The sequence below is a fragment of the Salvelinus alpinus genome, chromosome 2 (genome assembly GCF_045679555.1).
Source record: "Salvelinus alpinus chromosome 2, SLU_Salpinus.1, whole genome shotgun sequence".
Taxonomy (NCBI): domain Eukaryota; kingdom Metazoa; phylum Chordata; class Actinopteri; order Salmoniformes; family Salmonidae; genus Salvelinus; species Salvelinus alpinus.
The window spans coordinates 114,789,185-114,813,697 of record NC_092087.1 but is presented as its reverse complement, the minus strand read 5'-3'; the positions used below and the strand labels follow the sequence as shown (position 1 = coordinate 114,813,697).

Here is a 24,513-nt window from a genome sequence, read left to right as displayed (position 1 = left end):
CCAATTTGTAAGTCGCTCTGGATAAGAGCGTCTGCTAAATGACTTAAATGTAAATGTAAATGTACTGCATGGCAGTGTTAGAGGCGACACTAGAGGCATCACCCGGGTTCGATCCCGGGCTGTACCACAACCTGCCGTGATCGGGAGTTCCATAGGGCGGCACACAATTGGCCAAGCGTCGCCCGGTGTTTCCTCCTACACATTGGTGCAGCTGGCTTCCGGGTTAAGCGGGAGGGTGTTAAGAAGCGTGGTTTGACGGGTCATGTTTCAGAGGACGCATGACTCAACCTTCGCCTCCTGAGCCCATTGGGGAGTTGCAGCGATGAGACAAGATCCACATTGGGGAGTTGCAGCGATGAGACAAGATCCACATTGGGGAGAAAAAACGGGCGTAAAATGATAAAAAATGCTTAAATAATGACAACAAACAACGGTTGCATCCCAACGTGGCAATAAACAGCAGGCAAAGTGACCAGGACAAAATGAACTCAAACGTTTTACCATTGGAACACTTGATGTAATGATGTAATAATGGACAAAATGAACTCAAACGTTTTACCATTGGAACACTTGATGTAATGATGTAATAATGGATCCTATTCTACTGTATCTTAGTCTATGTATTACTCATCTCATATGTATATACTGTATTCTATCCTATTCTACTGTATCTTAGTCTATGTATTACTCATCTCATATGTATATACTGTATTCTATCCTATTCTACTGTATCTTAGTCTATGTATTACTCATCTCATATGTATATACTGTATTCTATCCTATTCTACTGTATCTTAGTCTATGTATTACTCATCTCATATGTATATACTGTATTCTATCCTATTCTACTGTATCTTAGTCTATGTATTACTCATCTCATATGTATATACTGTATTCTATCCTATTCTACTGTATCTTAGTCTATGTATTACTCATCTCATATGTATATACTGTATTCTATCCTATTCTACTGTATCTTAGTCTATGTATTACTCATCTCATATGTATATACTGTATTCTATCCTATTCTACTGTATCTTAGTCTATGTATTACTCATCTCATATGTATATACTGTATTCTATTCTATTCTACTGTATCTTAGTCTATGTATTACTCATCTCATATGTATATACTGTATTCTATCCTATTCTACTGTATCTTAGTCTATGTATTACTCATCTCATATGTATATACTGTATTCTATCCTATTCTACTGTATCTGTCTATGCCGCTTGTCCATATATTTATATATATATATATGAGTCACTGGCTTACTGGTGCTCTTCCATGCCGTCCCTAGGAGGGGTGCGTCACTTGAGTGGTTTCAGTCACTGACGTGATCTTCCTGTCTGGGTTAGCGCCCCCCCTTGGGTTGTGCTGTGGTGGAGATCTTTGTGGGCTATACTCGGCCTTGTCTCAGGATGGTAAGTTTGTGGTTGAAGATATCCCTCTAGTGGTGTGGGGGCTGTGCTTTGGCAAAGTGGGTGGAGTTATATCCTGCCTGTTTGGCCCTGTCTGGGGGTATCACCGGATGGGGCCACAGTGTCTCCTGAATCCTCTTGTCTCAGCCTCTGGTATTGATGCTGCAGTAGTTTGTGTCGGGGGGCTAGGGTCAGTCTGTTATATCTGGACTATTTCTCCTGTCTTATCCGGTGTCCTGGGTGAATTTAAGTATGCTCTCTCTAATTCTCTCTTTCTTTCTCTCTCTCGGAGTACCTGAGCCCTAGGACCATGCCTCAGGACTACCTGGCATGATGACTCCTTGCTGTCCCCTGGCCGTGCTGCTGCTCCAGTTTCAACTGTTCTGCCTGCGGCTATGGAAACCTGACCTGTTCACCGGACGTGCTACCTGTCCCAGACCTGCTGTTTTCAACTCTCTAGAGACAGCAGGAGCGGTAGAGATACTCAATGATCGGCTATGAAAAATAAACTAACGGCAAGGCCACAGAACATGACATAAGCAGAGCTGTGGGAGACCACCTCAAGCCCCTGGTAGAGCCGTGTGTGGTGTTTACCACTCCACCAGCAGAGCTGTGGGAGACCACCTCAAGCCCCTGGTAGAGCCGGGGGTGGTGTTTACCACTCCACCAGCAGAGTTGTGGGAGACCACCTCAAGCCCCTGGTAGAGCCGGGGGTGGTGTTTACCACTCCACCACGCCTTCAGCAGGCTTGAAAAGTGGGATTGATACTGATTTTCATACTAAGATGGACCAAGAGTCTGTTGATTGGTCGTTCATTTGTTAAAATCAAATCAAGCTTTATTTATACAGCACATTTCAGACATGGATGCAACACAATGGCTTCACAGGAGAAAACAATGAAAATAAACAGAAATATTTAGTACACAAAAATAACAGGATAAAAAAAACAGAAGATTAACAACTGAAAGACCAATGAGCATTCTAAGGAAATGCCATTGATTTAAACACTAATTTGATGCAATATCCAACCCAAAATATAAGCTTGTTTTTTAGGAGGGGCTCTGAAAGACACTATGGGGGTGTCCACTGAAAGTTGACTAGTAACAACAACTGGGACATAAAAGACACCCACCATGAGACCCACTAAATATGCCCAAGAAGAGGCAAACAAAAGAAAAACCCACAACAAACTTAAAGACAGGAACCAAACCAAAAAGGTGGCGCAACTAAAGGTGTTGACTCTCCACATCTATCAAGACAACTGGAGCACTGGGCCAGACACTCTTAAATAGAACCTGGACCAGCTCAGGTGAAACACCTTCCCACTAACGAGATGGACAAGCCAGCACAGGTGTAACACATACTGACTAACGAGGTGACACCAATCAGTGCTCCCAACGTGCTAACGAGCTAAAGTCCAACCTCAAAACATAAATGGAAAAACCAAAGACTAACTAACACCTTAAGAGTTTGCTCACCAACAACAGAAAACAACTTCCATTTCACATTATAATCAACTACAATGCTTCACCGTCACCAATATAAACACGGTGTCTGTCTACTGGCAAACAACAATTGAAAACAATATGTATTTTTTATTATTCCCACAAAGATTTTTCTTTCTATAACTTCTAGAACTCTCGTCTTCCTAAAACTCACTAGCTTCTAGAACTCTCGTCTTCCTAAAACTCACTTGCTTCTAGAACTCTCGTCCCCTTGGAACGAGCCCAAACAAAACTCATCTCCAATACGGAAAACCGTGCAGTCAAAATAAATTGTGATCCATGGCAACGCACTGGCTAAACGCAAAACACAAAACATTTTGACTGCCCCCCTTGAGACAATCAGCAACCAGGTTGTTCTCACCACGGACATGTCTGATTTCAAGAGGAAACTCCTGCAATATCCGTAGTAACTTTCCACCTCACTGCAGAGCTTCTCTCTCTTTTCAGGGTTCACTAGATAGGCATGTTGTTGGATCGGGGCCCAGTACCCAATGTCATGCTCTAGTACATTACGTTTGGCACATGTGAAAATGAACCCTGATATTCTAAAAACAGGGCAACAATGTCAATATAATTGTACCCAAAAAACTGTCAGTTGATTGCATGAATAATTTTCATTACTAAATGTTACATGAAATGTAAATATGAAATATTTGATTGCATAGTATTATTTTCAACGGCTTTTCAATTACATTTTGCTAGTTGGGATAGCCCAATGTCAAAACACAGTTTTAACAAGTCCAAATCAATAACCAATATGCAGAAACAGTTTGGGATAAATTGAAAACCTAACATGTGGTATATACACAAACATCTGCCACAATAATTATCTTTTTTTAAAACAAGCTCCTTATAAACTGCACAAGCACCAAAAACACTGTTGTTTTGACAAGTAGCAATAAATCACTGATATCGATTAGGGGGGAAATCAGGTTGTTCGTACTGTTGAAACTAACAACAAAAGAAAAACATGGAAATGGGAGATATATTTTAGCTCACTGGTTAGAGGACAACCTGCAGAAGACAGTCAGCTACATATTGGAGTGATGCATTTAAATTTAGGGGTCGCTAAACAAAGGAACACAACACTTATTTGTCTTAACTCATCGATATTATGTTGAAATCAGTTGATTCTGGGAATAATGTGTACATCACTGGTTAGAGGACAACTCTTTTTTTGTTAGTCACTTTGTGTTGAATCACATAAATAGTACTCTTTCAATTCAGAGCCTGGATTTCCCCCAATGAGCCTAATATCCATATCATGTTGAAACCAATTGATAAGGGGGCAAACGTTTAGGGTTCTACTTTGTGACATTCTGACTGAATTACTGCAGAGTATATTAATATACTATATATTAAAACATTCTACATTGAGACATTAAAATACTCCTACTACAATGTTAAAACATTCTACATTGTGACATTAATTCATTGATATCATGAAACAACTCCTTCATATATAAATGTTCTGATATTTGATCAGAGATCTTTTATCAGATTATCTCTGGTCACAGCTAAGACGTTTCTCTCCTGTGTGTGTTCTCTGGTGTACTGTCAGATGGCCAGATCGAACAAAACTCTTCCCACATTGATCACAGCTAAACGGTTTCTCTCCTGTGTGTGTTCTCTGGTGCACTGTCAGATCTCCAGATTGCCTAAAACTCTTCCCACATTGATCACAGCTATAAGGTTTCTCTCCTGTGTGTGTTCTATGGTGTATAGTTAGACAGCTAGAAGAAGAAAAACTCTTCCCACATTGACCACAGCTATAAGATTTCTCTCCTGTGTGTGTTCTCTGGTGTCGAGTCAGAGTTATAGATGCAGCAAAACTCTTCCCACATTGATCACAGCTGTAAGGTTTCTCTCCTGTGTGTATTCTCTGGTGCACTGTCAGATGTCCAGATTGAATAAAACTCTTCGCACATTGATCACAGCTATATGGTTTCTCTCCTGTGTGTGTTCTCTGGTGTTGAGTCAGAGTTATAGATGCAGCAAAACTCTTCCCACATTGATCACAGCTGTAAGGTTTCTCTCCTGTGTGTATTCTCTGGTGTACAGTCAGATGGCCAGATCTAGTAAAACTCTTCCCACATTGATCACAGCTATAAGGTTTCTCTCCTGTGTGTGTTCTCTGGTGTGATACCAGATGGCAAGATTGACCAAAACTCTTCCCACATTGACCACAGCTATAAGGTTTCTCTCCTGTGTGTGTTCTCTGGTGCAGAGTCAGAGAGCCAGATGTTGAAAAACTCTTTCCACATTGACCACAACTATAAGATTTCTCTCCTGTGTGTGTTCTCTGGTGTGATACCAGATGGCAAGATTGACCAAAACTCTTCCCACATTGACCACAGCTATAAGATTTCTCTCCTGTGTGTGTTCTCTGGTGCAGAGTCAGAGAGCCAGATGTTGAAAAACTCTTTCCACATTGACCACAGCTAAAAGATTTCTCTCCTGTGTGGATTCTCTGATGAATTTTAATGCCTGATGAGGTGAATCTCTTCCCACAGTCAGAGCAGCGGTGAGATTTCTTCCCTGTGGGTCTCCACTGGTGTTTCTTGAGGTGTTCTGATGTGGAGAGACTCTTCTCTGCCTCTTCAGCATCATGTTGTTGTTGAGGCTCCCCAGATGATCCACGATAGTCCCGTATCTCTCCTGTGTGAACAACAAAGTCAGACGGTTAAAGGCCCACAACAGTAGAAATCCACTGTTTATTTGAGGTAAAAGGTGATGCCCAGAGGTCTGTTAAATTACTTTACAATTGTCTTAAGACAGTCAAACCTAATGAGGAAACCACTAGTTATGGATGTAGTATATCTGGTAATGAGGAAACCACTAGTTATGGATGTAGTATATCTGGTAATGAGGAAACCACTAGTTATGGGTGTAGTATATCTGGTAATGAGGAAACCACTAGTTATGGATGTAGTATATCTGTCTGGAACAAAAATGGTGAACAAAGATTTTAGTTTTCCACAATGTATTCTGAATATTACAGCGCAAGATCAGGAGTGCTACTCAAGGAAACTCACATTAAGCTCTGTGTCTATTCACTAATTCACCACCGTGTGGGAAAACTCAGGGGAGTTCTCATAGGCTGACAGCAACAATAGCCTCCATTTCCAGGTTGTTTATGAGTGCATTTCACATTACTATTGGATTATAACTGTTACGCTCGTTTGAATCTCCTGCTTAATATGTTTGTGTTATTGTCGCAAATCAACTGCTTTATACTTATAAAACACTTCAACCAGTAAAATGCTCTTTAGCTAGCTTTGCCATCAGCGTGAAACTGAGGGTTTGTACATTAAGTGTTTAACAAATTGGCCCACAACTTCACCTAACAATAACATAGACCTACTGTAGAACCCATAACTTCACCTAACAACAACATAGACCTACTGTAGAACCCATAACTTCACCTAACAACAACATAGACCTACTGTAGGACCCATAACTTCACCTAACAACAACATAGACCTACTGTAGGACCATAACTTCACCTAACAACAACATAGACCTACTGTAGGACCATAACTTCACCTAACAACAACATAGACCTACTGTAGGACCCATAACTTCACCTAACAACAAGATAGACCTACTGTAGGACCCATAACTTCACCTAACAACAAGATAACCTACCGTAGGACCCATAACTAACAACATAGACCTACTGTAGGACCCATAACTTCACCTAACAACAACATAGACCTACTGTAGGACACATAACTTCACCTGATAACAACATAGACCTACTGTAGGACCCATAACTTCACCTAACAACAACATAGACCTACTGTAGGACACATAACTTCACCTAACAACAACATAGACCTACTGTAGGACCCATAATTTCACCTAACAACAACATAGACCTACTGTAGGACCCATAACTTCACCTAACAACAAGATAGACCTACTGTAGGACCCATAACTTCACCTAACAACAAGATAGACCTACTGTAGGACCCATAACAACAACATAGACCTACTGTAGGACCCATAACAACAACATAGACCTACTGTAGGACCCATAACAACAACATAGACCTACTGTAGGACCCATAACAACAAAATAGACCTACTGTAGGACCCATAACAACAAAATAGACCTACTGTAGGACCCATAACAACAACATAGACCTACTGTAGGACCCATAACAACAACATAGACCTACTGTAGGACCCATAACAACAACATAGACCTACTGTAGGACCATAACAACAACATAGACCTACTGTAGGACCCATAACAACAACATAGACCTACTGTAGGACCTATAACTTCACCTAACAACAACACTTTAAAAAAACACTTACGTAAAAAAAAGCTTTTAACATATAACTATTTCTCTCAATACCATTTGTATTTAATTAACATTTTTATTTAATATATTTTTGTACCTTTATTTTACTAGGCAAGTCAGTTAAGAACAAATTCGTATTTTCAATGACAGCCTAGGAACAGTGGGTTAACTGCCTGTTTAGGGGTAGAACGACAGATTTGTACCTTGTCAGCTTGGGGATTTGAACTTGCAACCTTTCGGTTACTCGTCCAACGCTCTAACCACTAGGCTACCCTGCCACCCCGAATGTTCTCATAGGCACTATAGTATTGCCAGCCTAATCTTGGGAGTTGATAGGCTTGAAGTCATGAACAGAACTGTGCTTCAAGAATTGCGAAGAGCTGCTGGCAAACGCAGGAAAGTGCTGTTTGAATGAATGCTTACGAGCCTGCTGCTGCCTACCACCGCTCAGTCAGACTGCTCTATCAAATATCAAATCATAGACTTAATTATAATAAACACAGAAATACGAGCCTTAGGTCATATTCAATTTAATACCGCTCTTCACCAACCCAGGAAGGGGCGGGGACAAACAGGTGTTGTACCTCGTTTCCCTCCTTCAGGGAACAGTAATTATAGTCATAAAGGTACACTCCCTTTCAGTCGATTTCGGTACAACATACTATGGGGAAATCCAATCATTCCCCATGCCGACCAAAACGGATACTAAATGAAACGGCCCCTGGCAGACCACCCAGACCTGACCCTGCAAGATGCGTCAGTTTTGTAAATGTATTCATTGTCTTTTGTTTGAAACACTCCTGTCAATGTTGAGTAAGGATGCACACCTGATTACCCATATAGTAGTAGGACTAGTCTACCTGGTTACACATATAGAAGTAGGACTAGTCTACCTGGTTACACATATAGAAGTAGGAATAGTCTACCTGGTTACACATATAGAAGTAGGACTAGTCTACCTGGTTACACATATAGAAGTAGGACTAGTCTACCTGGCTACACATATAGAAGTAGGACTAGTCTACCTGGTTACACATATAGAAGTAGGACTAGTCTACCCGACAACACATATAGTAGTAGGACTAGTCTACCTGGTTACACATATAGAGGTAGGACTAGTCTACCTGGTTACACATATAGAAGTAGGACTAGTCTACCTGGTTACACATATAGAGGTAGGACTAGTCTACCTGGTTACACATATAGAAGTAGGACTAGTCTACCTGGTTACACATATAGAAGTAGAACTAGTCTACCTGGTTACACATATAGAAGTAGGACTAGTCTACCTGATTACTCATATAGTAGTAGGACTAGTCTACCTGGTTACACATATAGAAGTAGGACTAGTCTACCTGGCTACACATATAGAAGTAGGACTAGTCTACCTGGTTACACATATAGAAGTAGGACTAGTCTACCTGGTTATTTTTTTTTTTTTTTTTTTTTTTTTTTTTTTTTATCCCCTTTTCTCCCCAATTTTCGTGGTATCCAATCGCTAGTAATTACTATCTTGTCTCATCGCTACAACTCCCGTACGGGCTCGGGAGAGACGAAGGTCGAAAGTCATGCGTCCTCCGAAGCACAACCCAACCTAGCCGCACTGCTTCTTAACACAGCGCGCCTCCAACCCGGAAGCCAGCCGCACCAATGTGTCGGAGGAAACACCGTGCACCCGCCCCCTCGGTTAGCGCGCACTGCGCCCGGCCCGCCACAGGAGTCGCTGGAGCGCGATGAGACAAGGATATCCCTACCGGCCAAACCCTCCCTAACCCGGACGACGCTAAGCCAATTGTGCGTCGCCCCACGGACCTCCCGGTCGCGGCCGGCTGCGACAGAGCCTGGGCGCGAACCCAGACTCTGGTGGCGCAGCATAGCACTGCGATGCAGTGCTCTAGACCACTGCGCCACCCGGGAGGCTAGTCTACCTGGTTACACATATAGAAGTAGGACTAGTCTACCTAGTTACAAATATAGAAGTAGGACCAGTCTACCTGGTTACACATATAGAAGTAGGACTAGTCTACCTGGTTACACATATAGAAGTAGGACTAGTCTACCTGGTTACACATATAGAGGTAGGACTAGTCTACCTAGTTACACATATAGAAGTAGGATTAGTCTACCTGGTTACACATATAGAAGTAGGACTAGTCTACCTAGTTACACATATAGAGGTAGGACTAGTCTACCTAGTTACACATAGAGAAGTAGGACTAGTCTACCTAGTTACACATAGAGAAGTAGGACTAGTCTACCTGGTTACACATATAGAAGTAGACCTAGTCTACCTGGTTACACATATAGAAGTAGGACTAGTCTACCTGGTTACACATATAGAAGTAGAACTAGTCTACCTGGTTACACATATAGAAGTAGGACTAGTCTACCTGATTACTCATATAGTAGTAGGACTAGTCTACCTGGTTACACATATAGAAGTAGGACTAGTCTACCTGGCTACACATATAGAAGTAGGACTAGTCTACCTGGTTACACATATAGAAGTAGGACTAGTCTACCTGGTTACACATATAGAAGTAGGACTAGTCTACCTAGTTACACATATAGAAGTAGGACCAGTCTACCTGGTTACACATATAGAAGTAGGACTAGTCTACCTAGTTACACATATAGAGGTAGGACTAGTCTACCTAGTTACACATATAGAAGTAGGACTAGTCTACCTGGTTACACATATAGAAGTAGGACTAGTCTACCTAGTTACACATAGAGAAGTAGGACTAGTCTACCTGGTTACACATATAGAAGTAGGACTAGTCTACCTGGTTACACATATAGAAGTAGGACTAGTCTACCTAGTTACACATATAGAGGTAGGACTAGTCTACCTAGTTACACATAGAGAAGTAGGACTAGTCTACCTGGTTACACATATAGAAGTAGGACTAGTCTACCTAGTTACACATAGAGAAGTAGGACTAGTCTACCTGGTTACACATATAGAAGTAGACCTAGTCTACCTGGTTACACATATAGAAGTAGGACTAGTCTACCTGGTTACACATATAGAAGTAGAACTAGTCTACCTGGTTACACATATAGAAGTAGGACTAGTCTACCTGGTTACACATATAGAAGTAGAACTAGTCTACCTGGTTACACATATAGAAGTAGGACTAGTCTACCTGGCTACACATATAGAAGTAGGACTAGTCTACCTGGTTACACATATAGAAGTAGGACTAGTCTACCTGGTTACACATATAGAAGTAGGACTTGTCTACCTAGTTACAAATATAGAAGTAGGACTAGTCTACCTGGATACACATATAGAAGTAGGACTAGTCTACCTGGTTACACATATAGAAGTAGGACTAGTCTACCTGGTTACACATATAGAGGTAGGACTAGTCTACCTAGTTACACATAGAGAAGTAGGACTAGTCTACCTGGTTACACATATAGAAGTAGGACTAGTCTACCTGGTTACACATATAGAAGTAGGATTAGTCTACCTGGTTACACATATAGAAGTAGGACTAGTCTACCTGGTTACACATATAGAGGTAGGACTAGTCTACCTAGTTACACATATAGAAGTAGGACTAGTCTACCTGGTTACACATATAGAAGTAGGACTAGTCTACCTGGTTACACATATAGAAGTAGGACTAGTCTACCTGGTTACACATATAGAAGTAGGACTAGTCTACCTGGTTACACATATAGAAGTAGGACTAGTCTACCTGACAACACATATAGAAGTAGGACTAGTCTACCTGACAACACATATAGAAGTAGGACTAGTCTACCTGGTTACACATATAGAAGTAGGACTAGTCTACCCGACAACACATATAGAAGTAGGACTAGTCTACCTGGTTACACATATAGAAGTAGGACTAGTCTACCTGACAACACATATAGAAGTAGGACTAGTCTACCTGGTTACACATATAGAAGTAGGACTAGTCTACCGAGTTACACATAGAGTAGTAGGACTAGTCTACCTGGTTACACATAGAGTAGTAGGACTAGTCTACCTGGTTACACATATATAAGTAGACCTAGTCTAGCTGGTTACACATATAGAAGTAGGACTAGTCTACCTGGTTACACATATAGAAGTAGAACTAGTCTACCTGGTTACACATATAGAAGTAGGACTAGTCTACCTGATTACTCATATAGTAGTAGGACTAGTCTACCTGGTTACACATATAGAAGTAGGACTAGTCTACCTGGCTACACATATAGAAGTAGGACTAGTCTACCTGGTTACACATATAGAAGTAGGACTAGTCTACCTGGTTACACATATAGAAGTAGGACTAGTCTACCTAGTTACAAATATAGAAGTAGGACTAGTCTACCTAGTTACAAATATAGAAGTAGGACCAGTCTACCTGGTTACACATATAGAAGTAGGACTAGTCTACCTGGTTACACATATAGAAGTAGGATTAGTCTACCTGGTTACACATATAGAAGTAGGACTAGTCTACCTAGTTACACATATAGAGGTAGGACTAGTCTACCTAGTTACACAGAGAAGTAGGACTAGTCTACCTGGTTACACATATAGAAGTAGGACTAGTCTACCTAGTTACACATAGAGAAGTAGGACTAGTCTACCTGGTTACACATATAGAAGTAGGACTAGTCTACCTGGTTACACATATAGAAGTAGAACTAGTCTACCCGACAACACATATAGAAGTAGGACTAGTCTACCTGGTTACACATATAGAAGTAGGACTAGTCTACCTGGTTACACATATAGAAGAAGGACTAGTCTACCCGACAACACATATAGAAGTAGGACTAGTCTACCTGGTTACACATATAGAAGTAGGACTAGTCTACCTGACTACACATATAGAAGTAGGACTAGTCTACCTGGTTACACATATAGAAGTAGGACTAGTCTACCTAGTTACACATAGAGTAGTAGGACTAGTCTACCTGGTTACACATAGAGTAGTAGGACTAGTCTACCTGTCCTGCGCGCAAATGTAGGCGCCGGAAGAACTTCCGGCGCCGGCAGAGATGGCCGCCTCGCTTCGCGTTCCTTGGAAAATATGCAGTATTTTGTTTTTTTATGTGTTATTCCTTACATTGGTACCCCAGGTAATCTTAGGTTTCATTACATACAGTCGGGAGGAATTACTGAATATAAGAGCAACGTCAACTCACCATCGTTCCAACCAGGAATATGACTTTCCCGAAACGGATCCAGTGTTTTGCCTTCCACCCAATACAATGGATCTGATCCCAGCCGGCGACCCTATGCGACGCCGTAAAAGGGGCAAACGTAGCGGTCTCCTGGTCAGGCTTCGGAGACGGGCACATCGCGCTCCACTCCCTAGCATACTACTCGCCAATGTCCAGTCTCTTGACAATAAGGTTGATGAAATCCGAGCAAGGGTAACATTCCAGAGAGACATCAGGGATTGTAACGTTCTCTGCTTCACGGAAACATGGCTAACTCAAGAGACGATAACGGAGTCGGTGCAGCCAGCTGGTTTCTTCACGCATCGCGCCGACAGAAACAAACATCTTTCTGGTAAGAAGAGGGGCGGGGGTGTATGCCTTATGATCAACGAGACGTGGTGTGATCATAACAACATACAGGAACTCAAGTCATTCTGTTCACCGGATCTAGAATTCCTCACAATCAAATGTCGACCGCATTATCTACCAAGGGAATTCTCTTCGATTATAATCACAGCCGTATATATTCCCCCCCAAGCAGACACATCGATGGCCCTGAACGAACTTTATCTTTTTGTAAACTGGAAACCACACACCCTGAGGCTGCATTCATCGTAGCTGGGGATTTTAACAAGGCTAATCTGAAAACAAAACTCCCTAAATTCTATCAGCATATCGATTGTGCTACCAGGGCTGGTAAAACCCTGGATCATTGTTACACTAACTTCCGCGACGCATATAAGGCCCTCCCCCGCCCTCCTTTCGGAAAAGCTGACCACGACTCCATTTTGTTGCTTCCAGCCTACAAACAGAAACTAAAACAACAAGCTCCCGCGCTCAGGTCTGTTCAACGCTGGTCCGACCAATCTGATTCCACGCTTCAAGACTGCTTCGATCACGCGGATTGGAATATGTTCCGCATTGCGTCCAACAACAACATTGACGAATATGCTGATTCGGTGAGCGAGTTCATTAGAAAGTGCATTGACGATGTCGTACCCACAGCAACGATTAAAACATTCCCAAACCAGAAACCGTGGATTGACGGCAGCATTCGCGTGAAACTGAAAGCGCGAACAACTGCTTTTAACCAGGGCAAGGTGACCGGAAACATGACCGAATACAAACAGTGTAGCTATTCTCTCCGCAAGGCAATCAAACAAGCTAAGTCCCAGTACAGAGACAAAATAGAGTCGCAATTCAACAGCTCAGACACAAGAGGTATGTGGCAGGGTCTACAGTCAATCACGGATTACAAAAAGAAAACCAGCCCCGTCGCGGACCAGGATGTCTTGCTCCCAGACAGGCTAAATATGTTTTTTGCTCGCTTTGAGGACAATACAGTGCCACTGACACGGCCCGCTACCAAAACCTGCGGGCTCTCCTTCACTGCAGCCGAGGTGAGTAAAACATTTAACCGTGTTAACCCTCGCAAGGCTGCAGGCCCAGACGGCATTCCCAGCCGCGTCCTCAGAGCATGCGCAGACCAGCTGGCTGGTGTGTTTACGGACATATTCAATCAATCCTTATCCCAGTCTGCTGTTCCCACATGCTTCAAGAGGGCCACCATTGTTCCTGTTCCCAAGAAAGCTAAGGTAACTGAGCTAAACGACTACCGCCCCGTAGCACTCACTTCCGTCATCATGAAGTGCTTTGAGAGACTAGTCAAGGACCATATCACCTCCACCCTACCGGACACCCTAGACCCACTCCAATTTGCTTACCGACCCAATAGGTCCACAGACGACGCAATCGCAACCACACTGCACACTGCCCTAACCCATCTGGATAAGAGGAATACCTATGTGAGAATGCTGTTCATCGACTACAGCTCAGCATTTAACACCATAGTACCCTCCAAACTCGTCATCAAGCTCGAGACCCTGGGTCTCGACCCCGCCCTGTGCAACTGGGTCCTGGACTTCCTGACGGGCCGCCCCCAGGTGGTGAGGGTAGGTAACAACATCTCCACCCCGCTGATCCTCAACACTGGGGCCCCACAAGGGTGCGTTCTGAGCCCTCTCCTGTACTCCCTGTTCACCCACGACTGCGTGGCCATGCACGCCTCCAACTCAATCATCAAGTTTGCGGATGACACTACAGTGGTAGGCTTGATTACCAACAACGACGAGACGGCCTACAGGGAGGAGGTGAGGGCCCTCGGAGTGTGGTGTCAGGATAATAACCTCACACTCAACGTCAACAAAACAAAGGAGATGATTGTGGACTTCAGGAAACAGCAGAGGGAGCACCCCCCTATCCACATCGACGGGACAGTAGTGGAGAAGGTGGAAAGTTTTAAGTTCCTCGGTGTACACATCACGGACAAACTGAATTGGTCCACCCACACAGACAGCGTTGTGAAGAAGGCGCAACAGCGCCTCTTCAACCTCAGGAGGCTGAAGAAATTCGGCTTGTCACCAAAAGCACTCACAAACTTCTACAGATGCACAATCGAGAGCATCCTGTCGGGCTGTATCACCGCCTGGTACGGCAACTGCTCTGCCCACAACCGTAAGGCTCTCCAGAGGGTAGTCCGGTCTGCACAACGCATCACCGGGGGCAAACTACCTGCCCTCCAGGACACCTACACCATCCGATGTCACAGGAAGGCCATAAAGATCATCAAGGACAACAACCACCCGAGCCACTGCCTGTTCACCCCGCTACCATCCAGAAGGCGAGGTCAGTACAGGTGCATCAAAGCAGGGACCGAGAGACTGAAAAACAGCTTCTATCTCAAGGCCATCAGACTGTTAAACAGCCACCACTAACATTTAGCGGCCGCTGCCAACATACTGACTCAACTCCAGCCACTTTAATATGGGAATTGATGGAATTATGTAAAAATGTACCACTAGCCACTTTAAACAATGCCACTTAATTATAATGTTTACATACCCTACATTACTCATCTCATATGTATATGTATATACTGTACTCTATATCATCTACTGCATCTTGCCATCTTTATGTAATACATGTATCACTAGCCACTTTAAACTATGCCACTTTATGTTTACATACCCTACATTACTCATCTCATATGTATATACTGTACTCTATACCATCTACTGCATCCTGCCTATGCCGTTCTGTACCATCACTCATTCATATATCTTTATGTACATATTCTTTATCCCTTTACACTTGTATGTATAAGGTAGTAGTTGTGGAATTGTTAGGTTAGAATACTTGTTGGTTATTACTGCATTGTCGGAACTAGAAGCACAAGCATTTCCCTACACTCGCATTAACATCTGCTAACCATGTGTATGTGACAAATAAAATTTGATTTGATTTGATAAATGTGCCCATTTGGGGATGTCTGATGGTATTTCTGATTGTCTTAACGCACCACCACTAATGAGTTGTGGAGCTTTTCAAAGTAATGTTTTATTCACCTCAAACAGAAAATAAACAAAGTTTAATCAAAATCAATTGCAAATGACAATAGTTCCTCAAAGTATTTGAAAAATATTTCCAGCTCTCACCCTTTCAATAACCACTCGGCATGAAAAGGAAAAATGTAATGCTCTGATCCAGTGAAAATGTCATAAAATACCCAATTACTTCTTATCCTTTGCACAAATAGCCAACAGCTGTGTCTGTCCCGAACTCACTGGCGCGGGAAACTAACAGCCCAGAATATGTTATACAATGTTGCAAGCTCGCTATCTCGAGTTTTGGGCCGACCCAGGTGATAGCTGATACAATGTTTCAAGATCGTTGTAGACAGGCCATTTGCAGCAAATGTGATTTTGGGATATTTTCTACCTGCAGGCTGCAATGTTTTTATTTGTTGGCTTTATGTAGGCTATTTTTACATAGTTGGCAATGGCAGTGAAAGTCACTTTTAGATTTGTATAATTTTAATTTAGATTAAATGTAGATTAACCACAGACAATGATTTTGAGATACTACTATAAATGAAATGAAACTGTTCCACGAAAATGTTTATATGAATATCATAACTGGTAACTGGTAGAAATGGTCAGATAACTTGGCACTCCAAATGGAAAAGGTTGCCGACCGCTGGCGTAGCCCATTACAGGAAACTTCAGGAGCATAACGGTAGAATTTCTCTCTTCTGGTTAGGTTATCTTGATCTCTGGCTCCCGAGTCATTTGTGTGTCTTCATTATTAGATCAAACAGCGTGCTTAAAGCATCAGACCAGTTCAGTACATATAGTTGATTTAATTAAAACACATGGGGTGTGTCTATATATGGAAAAATACACGTTATAACATTTCAACCAATCGTTTGGTAGAAAGAACAGACGACTCTTGGTTGACCAAGATGTACTTTAGGTGGGGACACAAGAACATGATTTTGGGGGCAACGCAGGAGTGGCTTCGGTAGAAGTCTCTGAATGTCCTTGAGTGACCCAGCCAGAGCCCGGACTTGAGCCCGATCTAACATCTCTGGAGAGACCTGAAAATAGCTGTGCAGTGATGTTCCCCATCCAACCTGACAGAGCTAGAGAGGATCTGGAGAGAAGGATGGGAGAAACTCCCCAAATGCAGGTGCCAAATAAATTAGCTAAATGAAAGAGGGGGAAAAAATAATTTGATCAATTTTAGAATAAGGCTTTAAAGTAACAAAATGTGGAAAAAGTCAAGGGGTCTGAATACTTTCAGAATGCACTGTATACAGCACCACCTCCCCCATAAGCATTCCTGTCTTTTCTGTAGATGTTATATCCCTGTATTGCTACTGCTGGATCAAAGGAATTATCTCAGTGAGTTTCAGAGATGAACAGTACAGTGCATTCCAAATTCAATAGGCAGGCAAGTTAACAAAAACGTTTTCAAATAAAAACTATACCAGAAAATGTCAAAGCGTATATAACGCCCGTCCAAGAGACTGTCGACCAATCGCGTTCACATTGTCATGCTGTGACACGCAGTTCCTAAGCTAATTCTCACAAAATCCCTTTTTAAAGTCCGGGTATGAGTCGAGAAACATGCCTATTGTCCTTGAAAGTACGTAACGTCACGATTGCAAAGCTATACGATATACAGAGAACAAGTAATTCATGCCAATGTTCTTTTCTTTTAGCTATTAATACGAATCGAAAGGAGTTTCCAATATCCTAATTTCTTAAAGTATTTCTGGTGATAGCTAGTGATAGTGATACACAAGCTAGGTCTATTTGAAACATTGCCATCCCATGGCAGCATTTACCAGCCACCAGGTTCAGAAGCTTTAAAACCACATAAAAAATATTATATTTTTGCCCAAAGTTAAGATATAAATTATTCAAACTGAACATAATTCATGCTGGTTATTATTTAAGGCTATTTTAGTTTGAGTCAAAGATAGTTTTGGAATAGTTTCATTTTTCAAACAGGTTTATTATTTTATTTCAGTTTACTAAATAGTTTTCCCTTAATTATTTTTTCTATAATAAGCATGGAGGTTTCCCCTATCAACCAGTCATAAGTACTGGTGACAAAGCGCCTCGTAACCTAGCTGGGAATGGGACAGACGGAACCCTTCTGTGGTAACAGACAGGGGCGATTTGTAATCAAATCTAATTCCCAGGAATGGGGTTCATATGAACCACAGAGACTGTGTGTGGGATAATAACATGGCCCTGTCCAACCCTGCTTGTTCCCTCGACTCCGCTACCAATCACCAATCTCCAACAGGGCCCTTAACCTGTATCACTAGACACCTCATAGTGAGCTACAGGTAAGAATCAGCAATGAATCCCAATAATGAGACACCTCTGGGGAGGGGACAAACGGAACCCTTCTGTGGTAACAGACAGCCTGGTGGCGATTTTATGAATTGTTCAGCAGTCTTATGGCTTGGGGGTAGAAGCTGTTGAGGTGGCTTTTTGGACCTAGACTTGGTGCTGTGGTACCACTTGCCGTGCGTTAGCAGAGAAAACAGTCTATAACTTGGGTGACTGGAGTCCCTGACACTTTTGTGGGCTTTCCTCTGACATCGCCTATTATATAGGTCCTGGATGGCAGGAAGCTTGGCCACAGTGATGTACTGGGCTGTTCGCACTACCCTCTGTAGCGCCTTATGGTCAGATGCCGAGCAGTTGCCATACCAGGCGGTGATGCGTCCAGTCAGGATGCTCTCGATGGTGCAGCTGTATTACCTTTTGAAGATCTGGGGACCCCTGCCAAATCTTTTCAGTCTCCTGAGGGGGAAAAGGTTTCGTTGTGCCCTCTTCATGACTGTCTTGGTATATACCCACGTGGGTGATTAAAAGATGAACTGAGGTCCACACTCCAGTCCAGTTGATGGTGGTAATACATCTTAAAGTTGGTTTCCAACCGCCATATAAAGTCCAAAGAAGAAAAAGAAGCGCTTAGGAAGGAAAAATGAATTCGGTTTACAGTTTGGGGCGTCGCGACTGGTTACCTATTTTGATGTGATATGAAAGTATTATGTGAAATTATGGAGTAACGGGGACAGCAATCAGCAGTAGAAACAATAACAAAGCGTACTCCCTGCCTGTTTCGGTAAAAAGCTGAGGGATGGGGCTGGAGAAATGCAACCATCCATGATATCAACATTCTAGTTTTAACCATGTTTTGGGGATATACAGTGTTTGTTTATATTTACTGACAAACATTGGAGTAAAAAAAGCTCATATTTTGGGTTCTGATGGGGTACAACAGTTGAACTAAAATCATGAGGCATTTATAAGTGAATTCTTCAAGAAACAATGGGTACATATCATTAATGTATACGTCCCAAAATGGATGTAACAACTGCTGATTGCCCCTTTAAGACTACATATTGGGCTAATCTAATAGGAGATATTGAGGACTACAGTATTTCAGGCATTGTCATTGGATGCATTTGATCAATTGTTAACGTTTTGTTGATGGTCCACTCTTGATGTTCTACACGTTACAGTGTAGCTTCAGCCATTTCTACAGAACAACATTAAAGTGTAGAACCCCTTTACTGTATATTGGTTCAACGACTGCAGAGACGGTACTTACTGGTGTTAAACAGATCTCCAACCTCCTCTTCTTCCTCCAATGTGACAGTCATCTCCCCCTCCTCCCCTTTCACTCCAAAAACTGCATCCTCCTCTCCTTTTACTGTAACTTCCTCCTCTTTTACTGTAACAACCTCCTCCTCTTTCACTCTGAACGCGTCTTCCTCTTCTTTCACTGTAACGTCTTTCTCTTTCTCTTCCTCCTCTTCTTTTACTGTAACACCCTCCTCCTCTTTCACTCTGAACGCGTCTTCCTCTTCTTTCACTGAAACGTCTTTCTCTTCTTCTTTCACGGTAACAGCCTCACCCTCTACTTGTTTTTGTATTGAAACAGCTTCCTCTTCGTCCTCCTCTTTCACGAAAGCTTCTTTCTCCGTCCAGCAGTCCCCCTCTTCTTTAGCAGGAGGAGAGTAGCTTAGTGAACTCATGGTCGGAGATGTTAGCTAGTTAGCATTAGCGACTAGCCTAGTTCTAAGCTAACTTAGCAAACCAGCTAGCTGACAAACAACGTAAATATATAATTAAATGGGCCAACAAGTACATACGACAGAAGTTTGTTTAATACACAGCGACTAATATACACCAAAACAGTGTAAAGCGCGTGAATGTTGTAGCTGTGTTTGCTAGAAAGCTACGGAGGTGTCTGACTAGCTGTTGTCGTTGAAGAAGCGTCCCGTCCACTAGATTATACGTCACACTGGCAGCGTCGCCTGAACCTAAAAGACGCACATCGCCATCTGCTGACTGGAGTGGGCAACGCAGTTGAGGATTTTTTCATTTATTTCATAAAAGTGTAATATTATATTATGCCGTTCAAAGAGAAGCATGTGTTGATTGATTCGTGTTTAATGAGTGAGAATTTAAAACAAGCTTTACACCCACAATCAAATGGTTGTTAATAAATCTAAATCATGGTTTGGTGTTTCTGTATCAAAATGGACTTTTAACAAATTCAAATCCTTTGGAGTCATTTTGACCCCAGCCAAAAGCACCTTTGATAAATAGGACATTTATTTCAAATCAAAATCAAATCACATTTTATTGGTCACATACACGTGTTTAGCAGATGTTATTGGGGGTGTAGTGAAATGCTTGTGGTTCTAGCTCCGACAGTGCAGTAATATCTAACAAGTAATATCTAACAATTTCACAACATATACCCAATACACACACATCTAAGTATTTGAATCTAGGTTTCTCTGTAGACATGATTCATCCCACCAGAGGGTAGAGGGGCACCTGTATCAGTGGTTTTGACCAGATAGACACCTGCAGACACACAGTATAGTGCCTCCCATGTACTCTCCTATGATTGGACATTTCTATACCACGTATCACGTGACTGTGTACAAAACTGCCAATGGTAGAAAACTCTGCCAGAGGTATACAGTGCATTCGTTAAGTATTCAGACCCCTTCACTTTTTCCACATTCAGTTACATTACAGCCTTGTTCTAAAATTGAATATTTTTCCCCTCATCAATCTACACACAATACCCCATAATGACATCACAATACCCCATAATGACAAACCAAAAACATTTTTTTCACATTTTTGCAAATCTATTTAAGTATTCAGACCCTTTACTATGAGACTCGAAATTGAGCTCAGATGCATCCTGATTCCATTGATCATCCTTGAGATGTTTCTACAACTTGATTGGAGTCCACCTGTGGTAAATTCAATTGATTGGAGATGATTTGGAAAGGCACAGACCTGTCTATATAAGGTCCCACAGTTCACAGTGCATGTCAGAGCAAAAACCAAGCCATGAGGTCAAAGGAATTGTCCATAGAGCTCTGAGACAGGACTGTGTCGAGGCACAGATCTGGGGAAAGGTACCAAAAAATGTATGCAGCATTGAAGGTCCCCAAGAACACAGTGGCCTCCATCATTCTTAAATGGAAGAAGTTTGGAACCACCAAGACTCTTCCCAGAGATGGTCGCCCGGCCAAACTGAGAAATCGGGGGAGAAGGGCCTTGGTCAGGGAGGTGAACAAGAACCCGATGTTCACTCTGACAGAGCTCCAGAGTTCCTCTGTGGAGATGGGAGAACCTTCCAGAAGGACAACCATCTCTGCAGCACTCCACCAATCAGGCCTTAATGTAGCAATGATCAAATTGTCAACATTTATTTCAATGGACAATTCTGTGAACTGTTCTGTGAAAGGTGTCAGCTAGAGATGACATGCAGGAGCATGCTGGGATTTGTAGTCTTGCATGTCGTCTACTTTGATGCTAATTAGCATTTTCGAATCTGAGAGAAAAGAGAGACAAATATATTGATACAAGTATTTGTATTTATTATGGATCCCCATTAGTTCCTGCCAAGGCAGCAGCTACTCTTCCTGGGGTTTATTATGGATCCCCATTAGTTCCTGCCAAGGCAGCAGCTACTCTTCCTGGGGTTTATTATGGATCTCCATTAGTTCCTGCCAAGGCAGCAGCTACTCTTCCTGGGGTTTATTATGGATCTCCATTAGTTCCTGCCAAGGCAGCAGCTACTCTTCCTGGGGTTTATTATGGATCTCCATTAGTTCCTGCCAAGTAAGGTCAGGGAGCGTGCCAGCCTGCCTGAACTGCCCCTGAACTAACAGGTATAAATGATGGGTTATGAATTAACAGGTATAAATGATGGGTTATGAACAGGTATAAATGATGGGTTATGAACTAACAGGTATAAATGATGGGTTATGAATTAACAGGTATAAATGATGGGTTATGAACTAACAGGTATAAATGATGGGTTATGAATTAACAGGTATAAATGATGGGTTATGAACAGGTATAAATGATGGGTTATGAACAGGTATAAATGATGGGTTATGAACTAACAGGTATAAATGATGGGTTATGAATTAACAGGTATAAATGATGGGTTATGAATTAACAGGTATAAATGATGGGTTATGAACAGGTATAAATGATGGGTTATGAACTAACAGGTATAAATGATGGGTTATGAATTAACAGGTATAAATGATGGGTTATGAACTAACAGGTATAAATGATGGGTTATGAATTAACAGGTATAAATGATGGGTTATGAACAGGTATAAATGATGGGTTATGAACTAACAGGTATAAATGATGGGTTATGAATTAACAGGTATAAATGATGGGTTATGAATTAACAGGTATAAATGATGGGTTATGAATTAACAGGTATAAATGATGGGTTGTGAATTAACAGGTATAAATGATGGGTTATGAATTAACAGGTATAAATGATGGGTTATGAATTAACAGGTATAAATGATGGGTTGTGAACTAACAGGTATAAATGATGGGTTATGAATTAACAGGTATAAATGATGGGTTATGAACAGGTATAAATGATGGGTTATGAACTAACAGGTATAAATGATGGGTTATGAATTAACAGGTATAAATGATGGGTTATGAATTAACAGGTATAAATGATGGGTTGTGAACTAACAGGTATAAATGATGGGTTATGAATTAACAGGTATAAATGATGGGTTATGAATTAACAGGTATAAATTATGGGTTATGAATTAACAGGTATAAATGATGGGTTATGAACTAACAGGTATAAATGATGGGTTATGAATGAACAGGTATAAATGATGGGTTATGAACAGGTATAAATGATGGGTTATGAACTAACAGGTATAAATGATGGGTTATGAATTAACAGGTATAAATGATGGGTTATGAACAGGTATAAATGATGGGTTATGAACTAACAGGTATAAATGATGGGTTATGAATTAACAGGTATAAATGATGGGTTATGAATTAACAGGTATAAATGATGGGTTGTGAACTAACAGGTATAAATGATGGGTTATGAATTAACAGGTATAAATGATGGGTTATGAATTAACAGGTATAAATTATGGGTTATGACTTAACAGGTATAAATGATGGGTTATGAACAGGTATAAATGATGGGTTATGAATTAACAGGTATAAATGATGGGTTATGAACTAACAGGTATAAATGATGGGTTATGAATGTCGCTCTGGATAAGAGCGTCTGCTAAATGACTTAAATGTAAATGTAAATGTAAACATGTATAAATGATGGGTTATGAATTAACAGGTATAAATGATGGGTTATGAATTAACAGGTATAAATGATGGGTTATGAACTAACAGGTATAAATGATGGGTTATGAATGAACAGGTATAAATGATGGGTTATGAACAGGTGTAAATGATGGGTTATGAACTAACAGGTATAAATGATGGGTTATGAATTAACAGGTATAAATGATGGGTTATGAACAGGTATAAATGATGGGTTATGAACTAACAGGTATAAATGATGGGTTATGAATTAACAGGTATAAATGATGGGTTATGAATTAACAGGTATAAATGATGGGTTGTGAACTAACAGGTATAAATGATGGGTTATGAATTAACAGGTATAAATGATGGGTTATGAACAGGTATAAATGATGGGTTATGAATTAACAGGTATAAATGATGGGTTATGAACTAACAGGTATAAATGATGGGTTATGAATGAACATGTATAAATGATGGGTTATGAATTAACAGGTATAAATGATGGGTTATGAATTAACAGGTATAAATGATGGGTTGTGAACTAACAGGTATAAATGATGGGTTATGAATTAACAGGTATAAATGATGGGTTATGAACAGGTATAAATGATGGGTTATGAACTAACAGGTATAAATGATGGGTTATGAATTAACAGGTATAAATGATGGGTTATGAATTAACAGGTATAAATGATGGGTTGTGAACTAACAGGTATAAATGATGGGTTATGAATTAACAGGTATAAATGATGGGTTATGAATTAACAGGTATAAATTATGGGTTATGAATTAACAGGTATAAATGATGGGTTATGAACTAACAGGTATAAATGATGGGTTATGAATGAACAGGTATAAATGATGGGTTATGAACAGGTATAAATGATGGGTTATGAACTAACAGGTACAAATGATGGGTTATGAATTAACAGGTATAAATGATGGGTTATGAACAGGTATAAATGATGGGTTATGAACTAACAGGTATAAATGATGGGTTATGAATTAACAGGTATAAATGATGGGTTATGAATTAACAGGTATAAATGATGGGTTGTGAACTAACAGGTATAAATGATG

General features: G+C 41.1%; 3 protein-coding genes across 3 annotated transcripts in view; 2 read left to right on the top strand and 1 right to left on the bottom strand.

Moving 5' to 3' along the window:
* LOC139548133 (zinc finger protein ZFP2-like) overlaps positions 1–24,513 on the top strand; it is a 176,629-nt gene that overhangs the window by 92,554 nt on the left and 59,562 nt on the right. The window lies entirely within an intron of this gene.
* Positions 1–24,513, top strand: part of LOC139548778 (zinc finger protein ZFP2-like) — a 497,157-nt gene that overhangs the window by 460,962 nt on the left and 11,682 nt on the right. The gene's annotated exons all lie outside the window — the stretch shown is intronic.
* On the bottom strand, positions 2,175–20,061 carry LOC139548370 (zinc finger protein ZFP2-like). Its single transcript, XM_071358009.1, has 2 exons — positions 19,394–20,061; positions 2,175–5,585 (listed from the first exon to the last, which is right to left on the bottom strand). Exons 1-2 carry the CDS (start codon positions 19,818–19,820, stop codon positions 4,429–4,431), a joined length of 1,584 nt encoding a protein of 527 aa, XP_071214110.1. The 5' UTR covers positions 19,821–20,061; the 3' UTR covers positions 2,175–4,428.